This window comes from Ostrinia nubilalis, chromosome 11 (assembly GCF_963855985.1).
Source record: "Ostrinia nubilalis chromosome 11, ilOstNubi1.1, whole genome shotgun sequence".
Classification (NCBI taxonomy): domain Eukaryota; kingdom Metazoa; phylum Arthropoda; class Insecta; order Lepidoptera; family Crambidae; genus Ostrinia; species Ostrinia nubilalis.
This window is the reverse complement of record NC_087098.1, coordinates 16,608,750-16,629,811: the sequence shown is the minus strand read 5'-3', so window position 1 is coordinate 16,629,811 and position 21,062 is coordinate 16,608,750. Positions and strand designations below refer to the sequence as shown.

At 41.9% G+C, this 21,062-nt stretch overlaps 1 protein-coding gene across 1 annotated transcript; it reads right to left on the bottom strand.

Annotated features, from left to right (window-relative positions):
- Nucleotides 1-1,491: 1,491 nt before the first annotated feature.
- Nucleotides 1,492-10,720, bottom strand: LOC135076008 (organic cation transporter protein-like). The gene is made up of 8 exons (XM_063970453.1): nt 10,469-10,720; nt 8,326-8,530; nt 7,730-7,830; nt 6,960-7,114; nt 5,561-5,820; nt 4,547-4,898; nt 3,694-3,875; nt 1,492-1,686 (listed from the first exon to the last, which is right to left on the bottom strand). Exons 1-8 carry the CDS (start codon nt 10,714-10,716, stop codon nt 1,492-1,494), a joined length of 1,698 nt encoding a protein of 565 aa, XP_063826523.1. The 5' UTR covers nt 10,717-10,720.
- Nucleotides 10,721-21,062: the final 10,342 nt, after the last annotated feature.

Here is a 21,062-nt window from a genome sequence, read left to right as displayed (position 1 = left end):
CGGGGCCGTGCGTCTCCAGCACGACTCCCTGCAGCAGCTCCTCGCGTATGTCCCTATATAGGGGACAATCCCACAATATGTGGTGACGGTCCTCCTCGAGCTCTCCGCACTCGCAGCTCGCACTGTCCCTTAACCCCAAATTGCACAGCCGCTTGTTAAAGCAGCCGTGCCCCGTAAGAACCTGGGAAGTCACATAATCTGGTTCGACCCAGCGCATGCTGAGTCTCCCAGACACGTCGGGGAAAAACTGGTTGAGCTCCCGACCCTTCGTCTCTCCCTCCCACCTGGTCTGCCAAGTATGCACAACTGACTTCAAAATTTCGCGTTTTCGCCTGCTCATCTCGTCCCTGGCCGCGGTCTGGCGTGCCACCTCCGTGCTGCCAGCCCGGATCACCTCGAGGTCCGCGGGTAGTACGCCGGCAAGCACCGGGAGCGCGGCTGTGCTGACCGACCGATAGGCTTTGGTCAGTAGCACCAGTGCAGGCCGCTGCCCCCGGAGAAGGGTGCCGCATACGGATTGCACCCGAAGGCGCTCGTGCCAGCAAGCCGATGCATACGTAAGGGTTGCAACGAAAGTGCCCTGGTACAAGATACGTAGGCCATGATATCGAATGCCCCAGGAAGACGCCGACACGCGCGACATCTTGCGCGGGGGGGGGGGGGAAAGGCGGCCGCGTCAGCAGTCGGCGGAGAGCACGCGCGGGGAGGGCGCGGCGCGCGCGGGGGGCCAGGCCGCGTCAGCAGTCGGCGGAGAGCACGCGCGGGGAGGGCGCGGCGCGCGCGGGGGGGGGCCAGGCGGCCGCGTCAGCAGTCGGCGGAGAGCACGCGCGGGGAGGGCGCGGCGCGCGCGGGGGGCCAGGCCGCGTCAGCAGTCGGCGGAGAGCACGCGCGGGGAGGGCGCGGCGCGCGCGGGGGGCCAGGCCGCGTCAGCAGTCGGCGGAGAGCACGCGCGGGGAGGGCGCGGCGCGCGCGGGGGGGGCCAGGCGGCCGCGTCAGCAGTCGGCGGAGAGCACGCGCGGGGAGGGCGCGGCGCGCGCGGGGGGCCAGGCCGCGTCAGCAGTCGGCGGAGAGCACGCGCGGGGAGGGCGCGGCGCGCGCGGGGGGCCAGGCCGCGTCAGCAGTCGGCGGAGAGCACGCGCGGGGAGGGCGCGGCGCGCGCGGGGGGGGGCCAGGCGGCCGCGTCAGCAGTCGGCGGAGAGCACGCGCGGGGAGGGCGCGGCGCGCGCGGGGGGCCAGGCCGCGTCAGCAGTCGGCGGAGAGCACGCGCGGGGAGGGCGCGGCGCGCGCGGGGGGCCAGGCCGCGTCAGCAGTCGGCGGAGAGCACGCGCGGGGAGGGCGCGGCGCGCGCGGGGGGGGCCAGGCGGCCGCGTCAGCAGTCGGCGGAGAGCACGCGCGGGGAGGGCGCGGCGCGCGCGGGGGGCCAGGCCGCGTCAGCAGTCGGCGGAGAGCACGCGCGGGGAGGGCGCGGCGCGCGCGGGGGGCCAGGCCGCGTCAGCAGTCGGCGGAGAGCACGCGCGGGGAGGGCGCGGCGGGCGCGGGCGGCGGCGGCGCGCGCGGGGGGGCCAGTCGCTCGGCGGCGCGCACGCCGGCCGGCAGCGCCGCGCGCCGCGTCTCGGGCGCCGCCAGCACCACCAGCGCCGCCGACAGCGAGCACGCGCCGTATAGCAGCGCCTGCACGTATGCGCTCTGCAAACACACCAACGAACACTATTTCATTATCAAATAGTCACTATGATTAAAAATTATTATTAACTAAAATTTTGTCCACTGGTTTAGTGGGAGATTTCTTACCGAGTTTTACGATCATTATTTTTTTACGCAAGTAAATGTCTTAGAAAAGACGTAACGGAATTTTATGACCTCTAAAATGTTCACTGTACACAATTGTAATATGATTGCTCTTGCTCCTTTATTGTCCTGAAGCAGTGGTAGGGTTAATACTGGGACGTGTAAAAGTGCTTTTTTAAAGCCTACTTACAGAAATAAATGAGTTTTACTGAGTTTTTTTTTAGTTTTTTGCTGCATTGTACTACGAGTACACTACGACAGCTACGAGTTCTACGATTATTATTGCTACGAGCTATCTAACGCCTACGACTGCTACAACCGCTACTAAACGAAAACCGCTGCTACGAGTAGCTACTACGAAACGACTACGACTACTACGACCACTACAAAACAAAAAACGCTGCTACGAGTAGGTACTCCGAAACGACTACGACTGCTACGAGCACTACTACACGTAAACCAGTGCTACGAGTACCTACGTAGATTACCAAAATCAAAAAAACACGACTACGACTGCTACGAGTCTTTCTGAATGAAAACCGCTGCTACGAGGAGGTACTACGAGACAACTACGACCGTTACGAGCCCTGCTACACGTAATCTACTGCTACGAGTAGGTACTACAAAATAAAATTAAATACGATAGCAAAATAATACAGTCGTACTGTTAAGAGCCCTGCACAACGAAAATCGTTGCTACGAGTCGTCGTTTCAGCCAAATGATGTCCACTGCTGAACAAAGGCCTCCCCCAAGGTTTTCCATAATGAACGGTCCTGCGCTGCCCGCATCCAGGTTTTTTCCGCGACCTTTGTGACAGTAGGCAAACGAGCAAACGGATCACTTGATGATAAGTGCTACGAGTACAACAAAATAATACAACTGCTACGATAATTGAGATTGTAATAATACCTGCTGGTAGGGCAAAAAAAGAATGAGACATGTGTAGGCTCCTTCAGAGCATTTGACGATTTGTAAGTACTAATTTAATTAATCTAAACAAATAAAGATAATTTTGATTTTGATTTTACCAAAATAATGCGTGGCATATGAAACAATTATATCCCCGATCACATCCCTAAGCAGGCTCTGGATTGGAATCCCCAAGGAAAACGCAAACGTGGTCGACCCAGGCAAACTTGGCGGCGCACTGTAGCAGACGAGGCGAAGAAGATCGGCAAGACCTGGAGCGAGATCAAGCGAGAAGCTCAAGACCGAACGAGATGGAGGACTGTTGTGGACGCTCTCTGCCCCATCTAGGGGACATAGGACCATAAGTCAAGTAAGTCATATGAAACAATACAGGACTACAGCTGCTATGTAGATAGCGATTTCACTCTCTGGCAAGGATATTGAGTGCCTAGAGAAATAAAAGACAATGCCGGAAATTGCTGTCTTTTTTATTGCGCTGATTCTGCTCCACACTGATGGCTGGAACCTATAATGGATGGTAGGTATTGTTTGTTTACACATACAATGTCACTATTTTGTTGCAATTTCTTACAAAACTTACACACAAAAGGTAAACCTAATATGTAAAATCATCAAACTTCTAATGCTCGTAACTCAGTTCAGACTTAGTTTAGAGGTACACGTGTCCTAGTAAGTTGGGTTTATTACACTATTTTGTAATAAAAAAACAAGGTTTGGTCGATGGCCGCGCGAAAAAAAGACGCCACCTTACATACAAAATCTGGCATGGCCATTTGTAAACCCATCCTTATCGCTCGCGCGTAATTATATTGCTGTCGCGACTGTGCGACGCGCGCCCGCAGTCAGTGTGCGAGCGCGACAGCAACATAATTACGTGCGAGCGACAAGGATGGGCAGCTTGGGGTCATTGGACGGGATTCTACGTGCTCACGGACCAGGCTTTAGAATGTTTCGAGTCTGATTGCAATACCCACCAGCAGCGGCGTCTGCGGCGCGAGGATGGAGCCGAGCCGGCCCACCAGCGAGCAGGCGGCCAGCGCCGAGCTGCGAGCCTCGGTGGGAAACAGCTCCGCCGTGAACACGTACATGGAGTTGAAGGCCAGCGTGATGGCCAGCTTGCCGACGAAGAACAGCGCCACGATCGTGACGGTGTGTGCTGGGAAATGTATGAAACATTGCTCAGAGAACTTACAATTTTGAGGGTGCACGCAAAAAAATTGGCGAGTTGTCAAACAAATAAAAATATTTAATTCAAATAATATGACCAGTGGTAGGACTTATGAACGTCAAATATAATAAATAAATAAAATAAATAAATAAATAAAATAAATAAATAAATAAATAAAATAAACAAATAAATATCCTTGGACATTTTTACACTGCGCTTCTAGTCCCAAACTAAGCAAAGCTTGTACTGTGGGTACTAGACAATGGATATAAACATACTTAAAAATACTTTTTTTTATGTAAATACAGGGTGGCCCAGAAGAAAGTTCACTTTTGAAAATTCAACAAAACGAAAACTGTACATTTTTATAGAACTTTAACTATTGCAATTTAAAGGAAATTTAATGCAATTTATTTTTGTACTGTGCGGGAATCGAACCCGCTACCTCCGGAATAGTAGTCCGTTTCGAACCACTACACCAAACGGCCGACAATAAAAAGAAAGTAGCCCTTATGGGATACTTTACATGTCTCCTTATCTTTTGGACCAGCGCGGCAGCGCTTCTTTAATTTTAGCTTAATTAATTAAGTAGTCTAATAATCATAGAAAAGTTTTTCATTTTGACTGTCGTTGTCCCATAGCATTAATTTGAAACTCACAAATAAAGAAAGGAATGACACACGCCAGCCCACACAGCAGGAACGCGAGGAAAATGGTCCACTTGCGGCCGAAGCGCTCGAGCGCCATCATGAGCAGCAGCGACGCCACGACCTCCATGCCCATGTTCAGCGCGAAGTTGACGTGCTTGTCGCCCGCCAGCGCCACCGAGTTGATGGTGAGCCCGTAGTACACGAAGGCCACCGCCACCCAGCACCACGCGCACGCCGCGAAGCGCAGCATCAGCACGCGCGAGCGTAAAAGCCGGAGCCAGGCGTTCGTCTTCAGGGACTCTTTTTGTTTTTCAGTCTCTGTCTCTAGTAGAGCTTTCATCACATCTTCGGATACTGTGACCTTTGGATGATATAATAAATAAAATTATCACTTCACGGGATTTATTGCAACAATATCTATTTTAACGGTAAATAATATTTACCCTCCCGACGTTTCGGCTCGGTTGCACGAGTCATGGTCGCGGGCAGACTCGTGCAACCGAGCCGAAACGTCGGGAGGGTAAATATTATTTACCGTTAAAATAGATATTGTTGCAATAAATCCCGTGAAGTGATAATTTTATAGTAAAAAATGCAACATAATAGTTTAAAATATGATATAATAAATGATTTTCATTTAATGTATGGCTGGTTTTAGTCACGCTGACGCACGCTGACCGTCAGCGCTGTCAGCCAAATTGTATGAAACGTCGACGCCGAGCGATTAGCGTCACTCAGGAACGTTCCCTTCAATTACATACATCATATTGATCTGTGAGGATCAGCGAGTGGTCAGCGCGATTCTAAAACCCGCCTATGACTAACTCTAGCAAGCTCTAAATAAAAAAGAGGCACCTTCGTTACTTCAAATCATAGATTCTAATGTCTTATGGACTTCTAAGTCCCAGTTCTTCACAACTTCTAAGTTCTAAGCACTTTTGATTCTCTCAATGCACCGTTCACTTTAGCTGGCTAGGCACTCAGTTCAAACGAACATTAGACTACTGACTAAGTAAATCATACCTTATTGACTCTAGCAGCCTTTTTAATAATAGCGGCGGCTTCGGTCCTCCGCTGGCGCGCGTGCAGCCAGCGCGGGCTCTCGTGCACCAGCAGCCAGTACAGCGGCAGCAGCAGCGCCGGCGCGTGGATGGTGAGCAGCAGGCGGCGCCAGTTCGGCACGGCCCACGCTACCAGCGCGAACAGCGCGCCGCCCAGCCCGTACGCCACGCCGGTCGCGCTCGCGAACGCAGCCCGCAGCGAGGGACGCGCTAGCTCCACAACTGCAATGTAAGATAAAAACGAACAGGTGATATCAGAAGACCCTGTGGGCAACCCTCTAGTTGGGTTCACCACTGATCGGGCGCCTTATGCACTCGATACGGCCCGAACGCGAACGTCGGTCTGCGACCGTAACCGACGATCGCCAAACGGCTAGAGTACCTTCTGTACTCGCCACTCTGCCCGGTGAAGCTGGAAAAGCTCTTCAAGCTAACACAGATAAAACAGGAGACCCGGCAACACTGACACGGATGCATTACCGTCGTTATTTGACTGGAAATACTAATGGTGGTAGCGCATTCATTTTTCTCGTAACTAAATCCTATGATGGCTTTATTAATCGAAACCTATGATGATGAAGGTGAAATTTAGTTTTGTGTGTACGATAGCGGAACCTAATAGCTGAGATTACACCAAAATGAAAATAATAATTAATTATAAATTAAGCAAGAGATTAAATTAATGTTGACGACCATTACTAGCAGATGGCATTAAGATAAAAATTGTGATAGTCACAGGTCTTTGTTTGACGCATCGATAAGCGTCCAAATATAGATAATACAAGTAGGTCCTTTTCAGAATAGCCTAAGGTTAAGTTGGCGAAGTATTCCATCAATGGCGGTCGAGTGCGGGTGCGGAGGGCCGACCTCGCGATAAGATTACTGGTTAAGTACAGTTATTGTTGCAAGTCAAAGACATTTGATCTGTGCATTATCAGGCCACGTGTTTGAAATATCTCGAATTTTCTTGTAAGCCCTCAATATGTTTGTAGTTTTATGATTATGCAATGCTTATCTAGTTCCGCTCTACATTGTATTTTAGTTTAGCGGAAACGTCTTTAAAATATTATAAAAATAATGTTAGTTCTTGGTTCAGACGTCGTAAGATTCGTATGTTGATACTGGGATATACGTGGATAACATGACAATATAATTAATGTTAATAAACATCTAATAGATAATAGGTAACTATTATGACTATTACCTTTTTATTATTCTGTGCTATTACCTATATTATCTAACTAGGTGGCGTAGCAACTAACACTGTCTAACGCTGTCTTCATGCAATGCATGTACGAGTATGGTTCCGTTTATAATATTTTTGCTCTACTATAGTTCAAGGATCTGTAGTCGCAACTCACTCATGACGTATGCGGCGCTGTTGAAGCCGTAGCCGAGCGCCGCCTCGAAGAACTCCAGCGCCACGTACATCTGGTAGTTGACGGACAGCGCCTTCACGATGCCCAGCACGCCCGCGCACGCCGAGAATATGCAGAACGCGGTGCGCCGCCCGTACCTGGGGACATACAAACAAATGTTCAGTGTCATTTGGGTTTAGGCTCACGCTTACCTCCGTTTATGGTCGTTGGTTGGTGGTCAAAGTTCGTTTCAGCCAAATGACGTCCAATGCTGGACAAAGGCCTCCCCCAATGTTTTCCACAATGAACGGTCCTCGCATCCAGGCTCTTCCCGTGACCTTTACCAGATCGTCGGTCCACCTAGTAGGAGGCCTGCCCACGCTACGTCTTCCAGCCCGTGGTCGCCACTCGAGAACTTTCCTGCCCCAACGGCCATCGTCTCTACGAGCTATGTGCCCCGCCCACTGCCACTTGATTTTAGCAATTCTGCGAGCTATGTCGGTCACTTTGGTTCTCCTGCGGATCTCCTCATTGTTTACCTTTTAGTTTTAATTTTTTTTTATAAATAAATAATTGAAAATGGTTGGCTGCTGGATTTTTAAGGGAATAAGAAGTAATTTAGTTTTTCCACTTACCAGTCCCTTTAATAATATTGTAGCGTGATGTACTTACTCACAATTGCTCACACTTTACTGCCAGGAGTTCAGTGTACTCGATGCGCTGGAGTTTTAGATGCGTTGATGAGGTGAAGCAGACAGTGAACCAATACGTACGTGTCAGAGACGAAGCCGGTGAGTATGAGCGCGAAGGGCAGCGCGGAGTTGCGCACCGTGCCCACCAGCGTGCGCATCCACTCGCGGCACGCCAGCCCGAACTGCGCGCAAACATTAATACTTATTCAATTGATCTGCTTGGATCTTTAATATATTCCATGCCATTTGAAATTGCTCGAATTCCATGCCATTGGATAAACCCCTCGCTTTATATGGTATGGTATATGTTTGCCTTTATTATTATGAATGTAGTTACTCGTACCTAGATACCGGACATTCTCTATTTTATCATAAGATAAGTAATATAAATTACTGCACTATAGTTACTCGTAGTTCAGTTTCGAATATTTTTTATGGTGGTAATGAAACATTTCAGCCACAGTTGGATAGTAACGTGATACATTTGGCATTTGTTTACATATTACATATTTAAACTCTCTATCGTTTTCGATAAGAATCGGCAGACAATTTCTGATTCTATTATCAGCAACGGATAAATAAAGTCACTTCTACAAAAATATTTGCGATGCAATCTAGTTATCGTCTTTAAGACGTGACTAAAAAACTAAGGATTGGTGTATTCGAAGTGAACTCACCTCGGCAAATATGGTGTCGTAGTTCTCGTAGATGAAGTGTTCGCAGCGCACCGTGTCGACGGGGTGGAAAAGGTCGCGGTCGCAGGAGGCCAGGCCGGGCCGCAGCGGCGCGAACCGCTCGCAGCGCGCCGCGGCCAGCAGCGGCAGCGCCGACTCGTTGGCGAACCCCGCCCCACCCGCACCCTCGCACTCCGGGACCACGCATCTGCATACACAACCAGGCTAGGCCTAGGCCCTCTCTCTGATGTTTTCCTGTGCCCTTGCAGGGCGTCACACAGTGTTGGCACCAATCAATTAATTTTTTAATAAATTCATTAATTTGAATAATTTTAATCATGATTAAATTAATCCCAAGATATAGATTTATTGAAGGCGATTACCATGCAATAAATACTGATATCATGACTATTGATTGGCATAATTTACTTGCTGTAGGAAGCTGTTAACTTATTCTACGAGCATATTTATTATATATCAAATTATTACTAAAAACATTCCTTCAAGGCCAGTGAAGTAGAAGAAGAAGGAACTATTAGCATACCTGTAATTCATAACAACAATTCAATCTATTTCAACTCAAAGTAAAAGCGAGTGAAAACACGAACATATCAGCATTATGTTACCCACATTATAAATTGCGGGCAAATCACATAGGTAGTAGGTTATGTGATTTATCGCATGTTTTAAAAGATAAAAAATATGTTGCCAAGTTGTCTTGTAACTGAAGTACAGATTCGTTATTTCGGATTAGTAATCTAAAGAAAGAATATTTATGCCTTCTGCTCCCCTTCCTTCACGCTCCACCCTCCAACTTCTCCCCCTGTCCGCACTCTAGGTACATTACTTCCCACTACAAACACAATGTTAACCGAAGTTATTCACAACATATTAGTGAAAACCGCACCTAAATCAGTTAAGCAATTTCTAAGATTAGAGTGCACTTGCACTAAGATGATGTTCGATGATTTCATATAAATACGCCATTCACAGATACTTAAATACTCGTATTTTGAATCTTTTCACCAAACTTTAAGCTATACTTAAAACTTTTTGTCAAAGCTAAATGTGTTTTGAGCATGACTCTACATTTAAGAGTGAATTACCTACAAACAGCTAAACTGTAATAATTCCGATGCGAATTATATTATTAGTATCTGGCGGTGCCTATTTTGGTAAAAGATAAATGTAACGATTAGCCGATATGATAATGTATCACTTAGCTAATGAGTGAGAGTGACGTTAAGTAGATACTGATTAGATAGTCTCAACAACCTTCTTAGCATCTTATTTCGGATACATATTATATGGTCATATACTCATTATAATATACAATAGGTGATGTTAATGGCCAAGTGGGTACTGTCTTATACATAGTTGCATTATTTTTTAAACCCATCTGAATACTACTCGTACATACAGATACCGCAGCGCTTGTTATGGCGAAGTGTTTTGAGACGCCACTACAATGGGCTATTACACTTGTACAAACAGCGTGACTGTGGCTTTGTTTTTCCTGGTTAGCTTTATTCATTCATTAAGTATTCATTGTTTGTTTATAAAAAGAAAACTACTCAACCAACGACTATACATAGAAATTGCAAATCTATTATTTACAGTCTAGTACCTATATTAAGTTTCTAAATTGATTTTGTTTTGCATATTGATAAAGTCCATAAAGACCTTTGTGGGTTGATGGCCCTAATCAGGGTTTCACAACAGGTGATTGCGCATGCATCGGGGACAGCCGTAAATAGAAAATGCAAATTATCGTAATATTCATATTGCAATGTAAAACCATATTCACATGGTATGTTTAAACCTAAACATATCATTCCTAATTTGTTGCTATAAGTTAGGTACTAATAAGTTACACTATAAATAACAAAGAGATTCAAAGTAGTACTCGCAACTCACCTAACTTTAAATTATTATTCCACCTAGTGATTATGTATTCCATTCAGTTGAAATACCCCTTTATCTCTGGCAAGAAAAGTCCCATAAATCATATTTCTTGGGGCTTCCTATAGCGAGATGTATCCTTGGGAACACATGTCTTTATGTATTTATACACTGTATTTTCTCTGATTCATTATGTATAACATATACTACAAAGATATAAAAATTTCACTTCTACAAATCTCACCGAAACGGCACCTGGTCAGCGACAAACACATAGTTGAGGGAGTACATGGCAGATAAGAGACCTGGGAGGCACAGCATGAACAGCGAGTAGCGTTGGTAGAGCCCGAACGCGCCCAGCTGCTCCAGCGCTTGTTCCAGGGCGTCGGGCTCCTCGGCGCCGGGCCCCGGTGGCGGGCCGGGGCTCGGGCTCGGGGGCCCCGGGGGCCCGGTGGCAGAGGTGCGCGCCCCGTGCTCTGCTTTCCCCGCCATCGCGCGCTCGACTGCGCGAGGGGCACTTGTGACGGCCGTCGCGTCACGCTGATAAGATTACCTTTGTTTCGGAGATTTAGATTACGTGAGAGACATTGCAATCACTTCAGCCAACTTTCAAAAGATTACAGGTGATATAGCTCATATATATCAAGTCCAACATTATGGCATCTTTACATACATAGTTCTTATTTGCAAAAAATATATTAGTGCGAATTTGATATCAATTGCATTTAATATACCTACATTTTAAAAATTTGATCATGTCTATTATGCAGTTTTAAGGAAGGTAAGGTTTATTGAAAAATAATCAACTACCTATATTTATCTGTCGCTGCCCCGAATGAATGCACTTGTCAATAACAGATTAATAATAACCTACAGAGTAATTATATTCAAAACTAGCGGCCGCCCGCGACTTCGTACGCGTGGATACCGTTTTACCCCCTTTATCTATCTTACGCGGTTTAGATACAAATGCTTTTTCCCGCTTACTCCCGTTTCCGTGGGAATTTTGCAATATCCTGTTGTAACAAAGCTTTAAGCTTACTAAGGTACCTGCATGCTTTTCAAGCGTCTAACTTAAGCGGTCTAGATTTTTCATACAAAAGGATTTTCCTGCTAATTCCCGTTCCCGCGGGAATTTCGGGAATTCCTTGTTATAACTAAGCTTTTAGTTTACTAAGGTACCTACATGCCAAATTTCAAGCGTCTAAATTAAGCGGTTTAGATTTTTCATACAAAGGGATTTTCCCGCTAATTCCTGTTCCCGTGGGAATTCCTAATTATACTATAACCTGCCCAGAAGTATGAATAATAATTGTACCAAGTTTCGTTAAAATCCGTCGAGTAGTTTTTGTTTCTATAAGGAACATAGGTACAGACAGACAGACAGACAAAAATTTAACTGATTGCATTTTTGGCATCAGTATCGATCACTAATCACCGCCTGATAGTTATTTTGAAAATATATTTCATGTACAGAATTGACCTCTCTACAGATTTATTATAAGTATAGATAAAATTGTCACTAATTAACTTTGTAGTATAATAAGACCCACGAAGTAACTATGTATTAGGTAATTTGGTAGGTACTATAGTAGTGTCTGGAGAATAAGGATGTTATAAAACGAAGTTATGGCGACAGTAGCCGAACGGTGAAGGTGTCGGACTAGCCGACTCATGATCTGCGTAAACACACAGTACTCATAGGCGCAGTACATACATAATTATGTATACCTTGTACCTTTTGTGGAAATCATTTTAGCACAATTTAGCAACACAGCTCGTTAGTGCCTGAGAGTTAGATGACCCTCACTTATTTCGGACTTATTCATTACATTTTTATCCTATTTCATTCAAGAAGTATTTTGTTTGTCAAAATAAAAAAAAATACAATCACAAAATACCTACATTCACAAAACTAACAAACAAAAAAACTTAAAAGAAATTCTAAGTAGGCTGATGTAATGAAAAAGGGTCTGCAGGTGGGCAGCCCTATCGCATGTTGTCATACTGCGACGTACAAATCAAATCAAATCAAATCAAAAAATATTTATTCAGTTTAGACCACAAGTGGCACTTATGAACGTCAATAGAAAATAATAAAAAAAGAAAAGGTAGCCCTTATGGGGCACTTTACATGTCTCCTTATCTTTTGGGCCCTACCAGCGCTTCGAGACAAACATATGGCAAGTGCTGAGAAGAAACGCCGGAACAAACTCAGTCACCACTTATTGCCAGGAATTATCTAACGGTAAGAATAGTCAAATTTAAGTACATCAAATATGTGCAGACTGAACTGACCACGCATCCTTGTCATCAATATAGTCTCGAACCTTGTAGTACCCTTTGGACATAAGGGTATTTTTTATATGTATCTTAAATTTGTTTATTGGCAATTCGACAAGGTTGTGTGGTATTTTGTTAAATATGGTAATACATTTCCCCAAGAATGAATTACCAATCTTATGCAACCTGAATGATGGAACAGCAAGTTTATTCTTATGTCTCGTGTTAAATGAGTGGACGTCACTTTTCTTAGTAAATAAATGTATATGTTTACGGACATACATAATGTTATCAAATATGTATTGCGAAGCCACAGTCAATATATTGATTTCTTTAAAAACTTCTCTAAGCGAGTCACGTGGTTTAAGACCGTATATTGCCCGAACAGCTCTTTTCTGTAAAATGAAAATTGATTCTATGTCTGCTGCTGAGCCCCACAGTAAAAGACCATAAGACATAATACTATGAAAATAACTAAAATATACAAGCCTTGCTGTTTCAACATCAGTCAAGTTTCTGATCTTTCTCACCGCAAAGGCAGCTGAACTAAGTCTTCCCGCCAAGGCAGCAATATGGGGGCCCCATTGTAATTTACAGTCTAGGGTAATACCTAGAAAGACAGTAGAGTTTATCAGTTCAATGCGTTCATTATTTACTGTAATATTAGTATTAACTTGTTTGACATTAGGCATAGTGAATTTTAAACATTTAGTTTTTTTTGCGTTTAATAGCAAATTATTAGTTGTAAACCAGTCTAATACTTTGGAAAGAGCATTATTCACGTCGTCAAATATTTCCTGACGCCTGTCAGTTTTAAAAATTAAAGAAGTGTCATCAGCAAATAATACTATCTCACAAAGGTCCTTTGAATAAAAAGGTAGATCATTTATATAAATCAGAAAGAGCAATGGTCCCAGTATTGAGCCTTGGGGCACTCCCATTTTTAGGGGGGCGCCCGAAGAGTTAGTTCCGTGAATATTTACTTTTTGTAATCTGTCTGAGAGGTAAGAGTGTAATAGGCTTAAGGCCTTGCCTGATACGCCATAATGTTCTAGCTTAAATAACAGAGTTTGATGATCAACACAGTCAAACGCCTTCGATAAGTCACAAAATACACCAATAGCATCCTTTTTCTCCTGCCAAGCATCGAAAATGTGTTTGATAAGAGCAACCCCTGCATCGGTCGTACTTTTCCCTTTTGTGAACCCATATTGTTTTTCATGAAACAGTTTATTTAAGTTAAAATGAGACAGTAGTTGATTGAAAATAATTTTTTCAAATATTTTACTGAGCGCAGGTAGTATCGATATAGGTCTAAAGTTGGATGGGTCACTTTTGTCTCCTGCTTTAAATAATGGTATGATTTTACTATGTTTCATCAGGGTAGGGAACTGACCTTCGTTAATACATTCATTAAAGATATGAGCTAAATGGGGAGCTATAAGAGGAATGATGGGTTTTATTATGTCTGTTGATATGCCCCATATATCCTCTGTCTTTTTTATATTTAGTTCTTTGAAAGTTTTTATAATAACTATGGGGTCTATTTTTCTAAATTTTAATGGGCTATTGCAAACATCAACACAACCCTCGAGAAGAGACATTGCCTGATATGAACATGAATTAAGATTGCTTGTTGTTATGATTGGTACATTTGAGAAGTAACCTTCGAATGCGTTTGCTACCTTATCATTGCATTTAATATACTTATTATCAATTTTTAATGCGAATGTGTCATCCCGAGATATAATTCTACAAGTTTCTTTATTAATACAATTCCAAGTAGCTTTAATTTTGTTGCCAGAGTTTTTAATTTTGTCACGTATGTAAATAGATTTTGCCATGGTACAAACTTGTTTAAAAACTTTTGAGTATTTTTTTACATATTCTATAAAGTCCGGGTCGCTACTATAGGCTTTTCTACCATATAATTCAAACATTTTTTTCCTACTAATATAAATACCTACTGTAGCCCAGTCACTGAATTTAGTTTTATTGTTTTTAATAATAATTGTTTTCTTAGGAAAAGTTTTATTGAACTCATTTTTAATTAATTCAAATAATTGCTCATATAAAATATTTATACTACAGTTAAAATAATGCAAAAGTGGGACCTTATTAGATATTTGAGATTTAAATTTGTCTTTCTGGGATGCAGTGACTGGTCTATATTCTATTTCCTTACTCGATGGCACAAAATGGTGTTGAAATGACACTATTTGACCGCAATGATCAGAATTAACAAAATTTATTATTGATTTCTCTAGCACTAAGCAGTTACAGAATATATTGTCTAAGCAAGTAGCTGATGTTGGAGTCACCCTAGTTGGTTCAGAGAAAAGATTTAACAAGTTAAAAGATTTGAATAAATTTAAAAACCGTATTGAAAGAGAGGAATCTTCTATTATATTAATATTAAAGTCTCCACATACAACTACTTTCTTTGAACTATTACACACTCTTCTAAGTACCTCTTCCATTGTGGTTTCAAATAATTCATAGTTACTAGATGGGGGTCTATATACACATACAATAACATAGTCGTCCAGTTCTGCACATGACAGCTCAATAGTTCGCTCGACAGAGAGAGATACAATATCTTTACGTTCTTTACATTTTAATTTATCATTGATTAATATTAGTGACCCTCCACGAATAGCTAACTCTCTAGTGAATGAACTAATAAGCTTATAATTATTAATGCTCAGCATTAGTTCATATTGCCTGAGCCAATGTTCCGTTAAACATAAGACATGAATATTCAATTCTTGGATAAATAACTCAATTTCCAAGTCTTTGCCGGAGAAGCCTTGTACATTTTGATGCACTAAATTAAAACCGTTAAATTTCTTTGTACCCGAATTTTGTATGCCAGAGTTATCCTCTATTGTCTTACGATGTAATTTAAATTATGATTTGGAACAGATTCCAAGGGTCGAACATCCATGTTCTGCTCAATAAAAGCAGTTTGGCTAGCCAAATTAATGGCTAAATATTTAATAAAATATGATAGCGAATTCGCTATTCGTCTTTTACAATATTTATTTAGATAATTATATTTATCTATTGTCAATAAACATTTATTTTTTAAATAACCGCGCGGCTGTTGACATTTATTTCAAAAATATGGTCGAGTTGGAATACTGTATAGATAGTATTACCGTGGTACTGTACTAGTTATTTGTAATCTGCGGCGTCAACTCGTAGTAGACACGGTCACAAGGTGAACCCCTTCAATGTATTTAATGGGTATGAAGCAAGGGGCTTGCGGGACTTCCGAGCCCCTGGTTAATCAGTTGGTTTCTATTACTTTGGTTCCAATACGAAAAGACCTCATAGAGGCGAGGTAGCTAAATGCTGTAATTCAACGGCGCCGTCGAGACCTATCAAAATCGAAAGATAAAATAATTTCGAAAAGAAAAGCTCGTATGGCAAAAACCATTTTAGCGGTGGGTTTGGCGTGTACGGTTTTTCAAAAATGTTACAAAAAACAGTTACTTGGGCATTCTCGAGCGCGTCAGATATTCATACTACGTATGCCCCGAGTGCCTCTGATAACAACGGTATACTAATCTGCCGGTTTGCGTGGTGGGGGTAGGCATATAAAGTAGTCAAAAATGAAAAAAAAATACTCGAGCGCGTCAGATTTTCGGAAGGGGTGTTAAGTAGGCCCCAAGGAAGCTCCCTTTAAAAAAACTGACGATTTCGGCGTGACGATAAGTTACGATGAATTTTTGAAAATGCAAAAAAATGCAAAAAAAAACTTCCTTACAAGACGCCGGGATAGCAACAGTGGCTCTGCTGGAACAGTCTGGTCTAATGCTGATAAGATTAGCAAGTGAGCGACCATGAAAGTGAACGATTCACGAAACCGCCGAGATGACCCAGTTCCTCAAACAAGCGATAACCTTCCACTATGAACCGTCACCGTAGGCATGTTGACACGTGTCCTATGATTTTAACGAATTAAATTCTGGCTGCAACATTTGATAACACGAGTATAAATCTTTATTTTTCAAAATTTTATAAATGTTAAATTTCCGTGTATGATAAATAATGGCAGCTGCTCATTTATAAGTAAAAACTAAGATAGATCTGATATTTTTACACATATAACATACAATATCTACACATATAACATTAATAAATGGCATTATGTTAGATTAACCCATTTTAGGCAGTTAGAAACGACCCTTTCCATGCAACTTGGGAAGAGATGCTTTTTAAAATAGTTTGAATAATATTTCTCGTTTTGCAAAATTTTTCTTTACTGCTCCGCCCCACTATTGGCTGTATGATCATAATAGTGTGATGTTATATTAAAGCCTTTCTCGATAAATTGGTTATTCAGCACAAAAATATAAATCGGACCAGTAGTTCTTGAGATCGATCGATCAAACAAACTCTTCAGCTTCATAATACTCGTATTAGTATAGATAGATAATTCTTAACGTTTTTTGTCCACGGACCCTTTAGGAAAGCAAGCACAATTTTTAAGCAGTAATAAATTTCGATTATTACTTTCGGTGGCTTTTTTTAGATTGTTAAGTAATCCATAGATAAGGCTGCGGACCCCCATACATAAGCTCGCGGACCCCCACGCGTCCATGGACCACATGTGTTTAGAAAACACGTGTATGATATGTTACAACTAAAAACAATATGACGACATTTTAATCTGTTTTTTTTTTATTTTGATGAAACGCTGCCATTCCCACGCCTCAGTCACTAAATAACATGATATTACTTTTATAAAGAACGATATTAATGTAAGATAAGTGACTAATATGTAGATAATACAAGCCTAATTTTGGTAACGATAGTGGACCGACGATAGCGGACAGCCGGCCGGAGCGTGGCATCGCACTCAGCGGGCGTGTGAATGATAAACAAAACGCACGACTTTTTACGCACACGAAACCTAATAAACGAATTATACATTACTAGCGACCCGCCCCTGCTTCGCACAGGTACAATGTATTATACTTTAAAAAAAACCTTCCTCTTGAATCACTCTGTCTATTAAAAAAAACAGTATCCAAATCCGTTGCGTAGTTTTGAAGATCTAAGCATAAATAGGGACAGACAGACAGGAAGCGACTTTGTTTTATAATGTAGTGGTGATAATGAATTTTTTTTGCTGGATAGACTTAAACAATACATTTCCTATGTACTTATTTACAAATTTAAACAAGCACGAAAATAATTATCTGGAGCTATATTTATTAGGACAAAATGGTTCAACGAGATTATGACATTTATTTCTGTATTAAGTAAAAAAAGGTAAGGTAAGTAAGTTAATGTAAAAGACTTCAACGCGTTAGAAGATTTTGTTTTCAGAATTTTATAATGATTGATGATCATTATTATTTCTGTTTCGAGCAATGAAGCTATTTCGTTCGATGCCGTGATCGCGCGCCGCGTACGGGCGCCCAGCGTGCGCGGCGCGCGCGCCTTTGTTTCCGCTCCGCCGCGATACTAATGCACCAAGCTGATTTTACTCGTCTATTCACTAATGACCAAAAACTAATAAATAATAAGGTTCAATTATAATAATGTGCTCATAGTATTATGGTATTTTTTTCAAAAATGTACCTATACACACCGGCAGATTTAGCGGAACGCAAAAAAAAGTATGAAAATAAGGAAAATTACTACTGATCTATGAAATATTTATTATACAAAATAAAGAGATAATTAAAATAAAATAAAATAACATAGATTTTTTAAATATTTAGTCGTTTTTATTTAATAAAAAATAATCGAAACGAAATTTCAATTTTTCAGTTTTGAACAAAAATTAGAAATTGTGGCAAGATTAAAAATTAGGGTAGCTTATCACTAACCAAATGAATTAATTAATGATGGGTATTTCCCCCTCTTGCTCTGATGATGGTTTCCATTCATCTGAGCATGCTGCAGTTAATGTTATGAAGGGTACCTATTTTGGGGCAATGTCTGTCATTCCTCTAGTAACGCGTTTCTCAACACCATCGGTGGTATTCTGAATTTAACACATCTTTTAAGAAAGTCCAAGACATGTTCTATAGGATTCTTGTCTAGGGATCTTGCCAGCCACTGCATCATGGGTATATCCAAATGGTTTAGATGTGCCTGTACTGAGCGAGCACTGTGAAAACGAACATTATCGTGAATTAAACTAAAGGAGTCCACAATAAATGGAGTAAATGGCACATCATGTTCTTCTAAAATGTTCCTAGTGTACCATTCAGAAGTCGTATTTCCTCCATCACCCACCACTAACTCCGTGCGAGCTCCCAAACAAATCCTTCCCCACACCAGAATTAAGCTACCTCCATAAACCACGATATTTTCAAAATTAAGACTAAATGTTACGTTCTCTTTGTGTCTCCATATTCGCTATCTTCCATCGATCTGGTTTAAGAGAACTCTGCACTCATAAGTGAAGAGATCATGCCTCCAGTCGTTCAAGACCCAATCACGATATTCACGTGAAAAGTTCAATATGTTTTTTCGGTGCTGTGTCACAAGTTGGAGCTTTCTCGGTATGCACGACCCTATACCAACTTCAGTAAATCTCCTGTGAACTGTGGGCTCAGTCACTCTTACTCCTCGAGTGTCTTTAAGGTTATTTCTGGCTTGAACAGCAGGTAACCGCGACTTTCTGAAAACTCGAAGTTGTAAAAAACGGTCATCCCGTCGCGAAGTACGCCTTTTTCTGACTTGAACCCTCCTCCTAACGACAGAAATGATCAATCTGTACCGTTGGTTACTGCCATGGGTGGTCGATACTGATCAACGACGTCTTACGGCAGCCGATTTGTATGCATGGCCATTACTTCTCATTTCATCTGCCTTAATGATTTCTGACGGTGCTAAGCTGGGCATAATAAACCCTTATAAGTAACTGAATGCTTACACAACAAAATTCTCAGAAAAAAACATCTTTCACGTAAAAGAAATCCAAATTAGCAAAAGCTTCATTCAATTCAAAACACTCAACGAAACTGTTGATGGGGTAATTTAAACAAAATAATTAAAAAAATATACTGTTGGCAATTATTTTTTTCATATTTAGAATTAAATTAAAAAATAATGTCATAATTAGGCATTTTTTTCCTAAAATAATGATGATATTGATGCTTTTTTTTCCGTTCCTCTAAATCTGCCGGTGTGTGTAGTTGAACATACGTGTATTTGAAGTCATTCCAAAAAGCCTTGTTTTACACAAAAGATGATTTTACAAAAAGGACATGTTTCATTTTGTGAATGATAAGATTGAGTGCTTTTAGTGAGTCTCAGGACCTGTTTTTCCTAACATCTGTGCAATTTTCAGCTGTCAGAAATACTTTTGAGTTAAGCAATATTACCACAGTATCGCGGACAAGATGATTGAGACAGTTTGAAATTCATGAATGTTCTAACGAATGCAGTATGTGGCTTCCTGAAACTTCACTTACAAACTAATGCCAAAAATGTACAAAGTAACAATTAAATAGTGTAGGTACGCAGTATTGTATAAATACGATACTTTTTTGAATAACAATTCCAGGCACATAATATTGCAAAACTCAAAATTATCACCAAGAAGTAACCTTCTAACATGTGTACGACAGTTGTATACATACTTGTAAATACGATACTTTTTTGAATTCGGAGTCCAGGCACATAATATTGCAAAACTCAAAACTATCACCTTCTTTCATTCTTGATGGGCTGTTTCGAAGCGCGTAGGGCAAAAAGATTATGAGACATGTAGGTACGTAAGCTCCTTACGGGCAAAACAGTTACGTTTCTTAGTTAATTTTTATTTAAATATTTAACGATTTCAAATCACTATTTAAATAGGTGGTCAGGTAGTCTGGTTCCGATCGACCAGCAGATCAAGCGCCGCAAGTGGAACTGGATTGGCCACACTCTCCGAAGGGACCCCGATCACATCCCTAAGCAGGCTCTGGATTGGAACCCCCAAGGAAAACGCAAACGTGGTCGACCCAGGCAAACTTGGCGGCGCACTGTAGCGGACGAGGCGAAGAAGATCGGCAAGACCTGGAGCGAGATCAAGCGAGAAGCTCAAGACCGAACGAGATGGAGGACTGTTGTGGACGCCCTCTGCCCCATCTAGGGGACATAGGACCATAAGTCAAGTAAGTCAAGTCAGGGAGTCTGGAAACAAGTAAAGAAATTTTTGACTTAGACTTTGATTCTTGATGATATTAGAAACGGATTAATTGTTGATCGAGCGATAAAGTCACGCGGGTAACATCGCGGGAAAAACCTTTCTACGAATATTTATGCACGTGAAATAGGTATCGTGTTAGAAAGGCATGTAGTGCACGCCAAATGGATTATGAAGTTAGCGATAAAATAATTGGACAAATTGTTGGTAACTATGTGTCACAAACAATTTTCATTATCATTTTTGCGGTTACTTATTAACAAAACGTTTATTATACTACTAAAATGCAAACAGGCTAACCCCGAGATTAAAAAAAAATAGACGAGTCCTGCGATAAAATCTTAAAGTAGATGCCTATTTCGAACATAAGCTCAGCGACAATACATGTAAAAAG

Bases quoted from the DNA above. Each gene is read 5' to 3' on its own strand.
- LOC135076008 (XM_063970453.1), bottom strand. From the start codon at position 10,716: ATGGCGGGGAAAGCAGAGCACGGGGCGCGCACCTCTGCCACCGGGCCC. The intron at 8,531-10,468 runs GTGAGATTTGTA...TTGTGTATGCAG, and splicing joins GCTGACCAGGTGCCGTTTCG to ATGCGTGGTCCCGGAGTGCG. The intron at 7,115-7,729 runs GTACGTATTGGT...GTATGTCCCCAG, and splicing joins ACCGGCTTCGTCTCTGACAC to GTACGGGCGGCGCACCGCGT.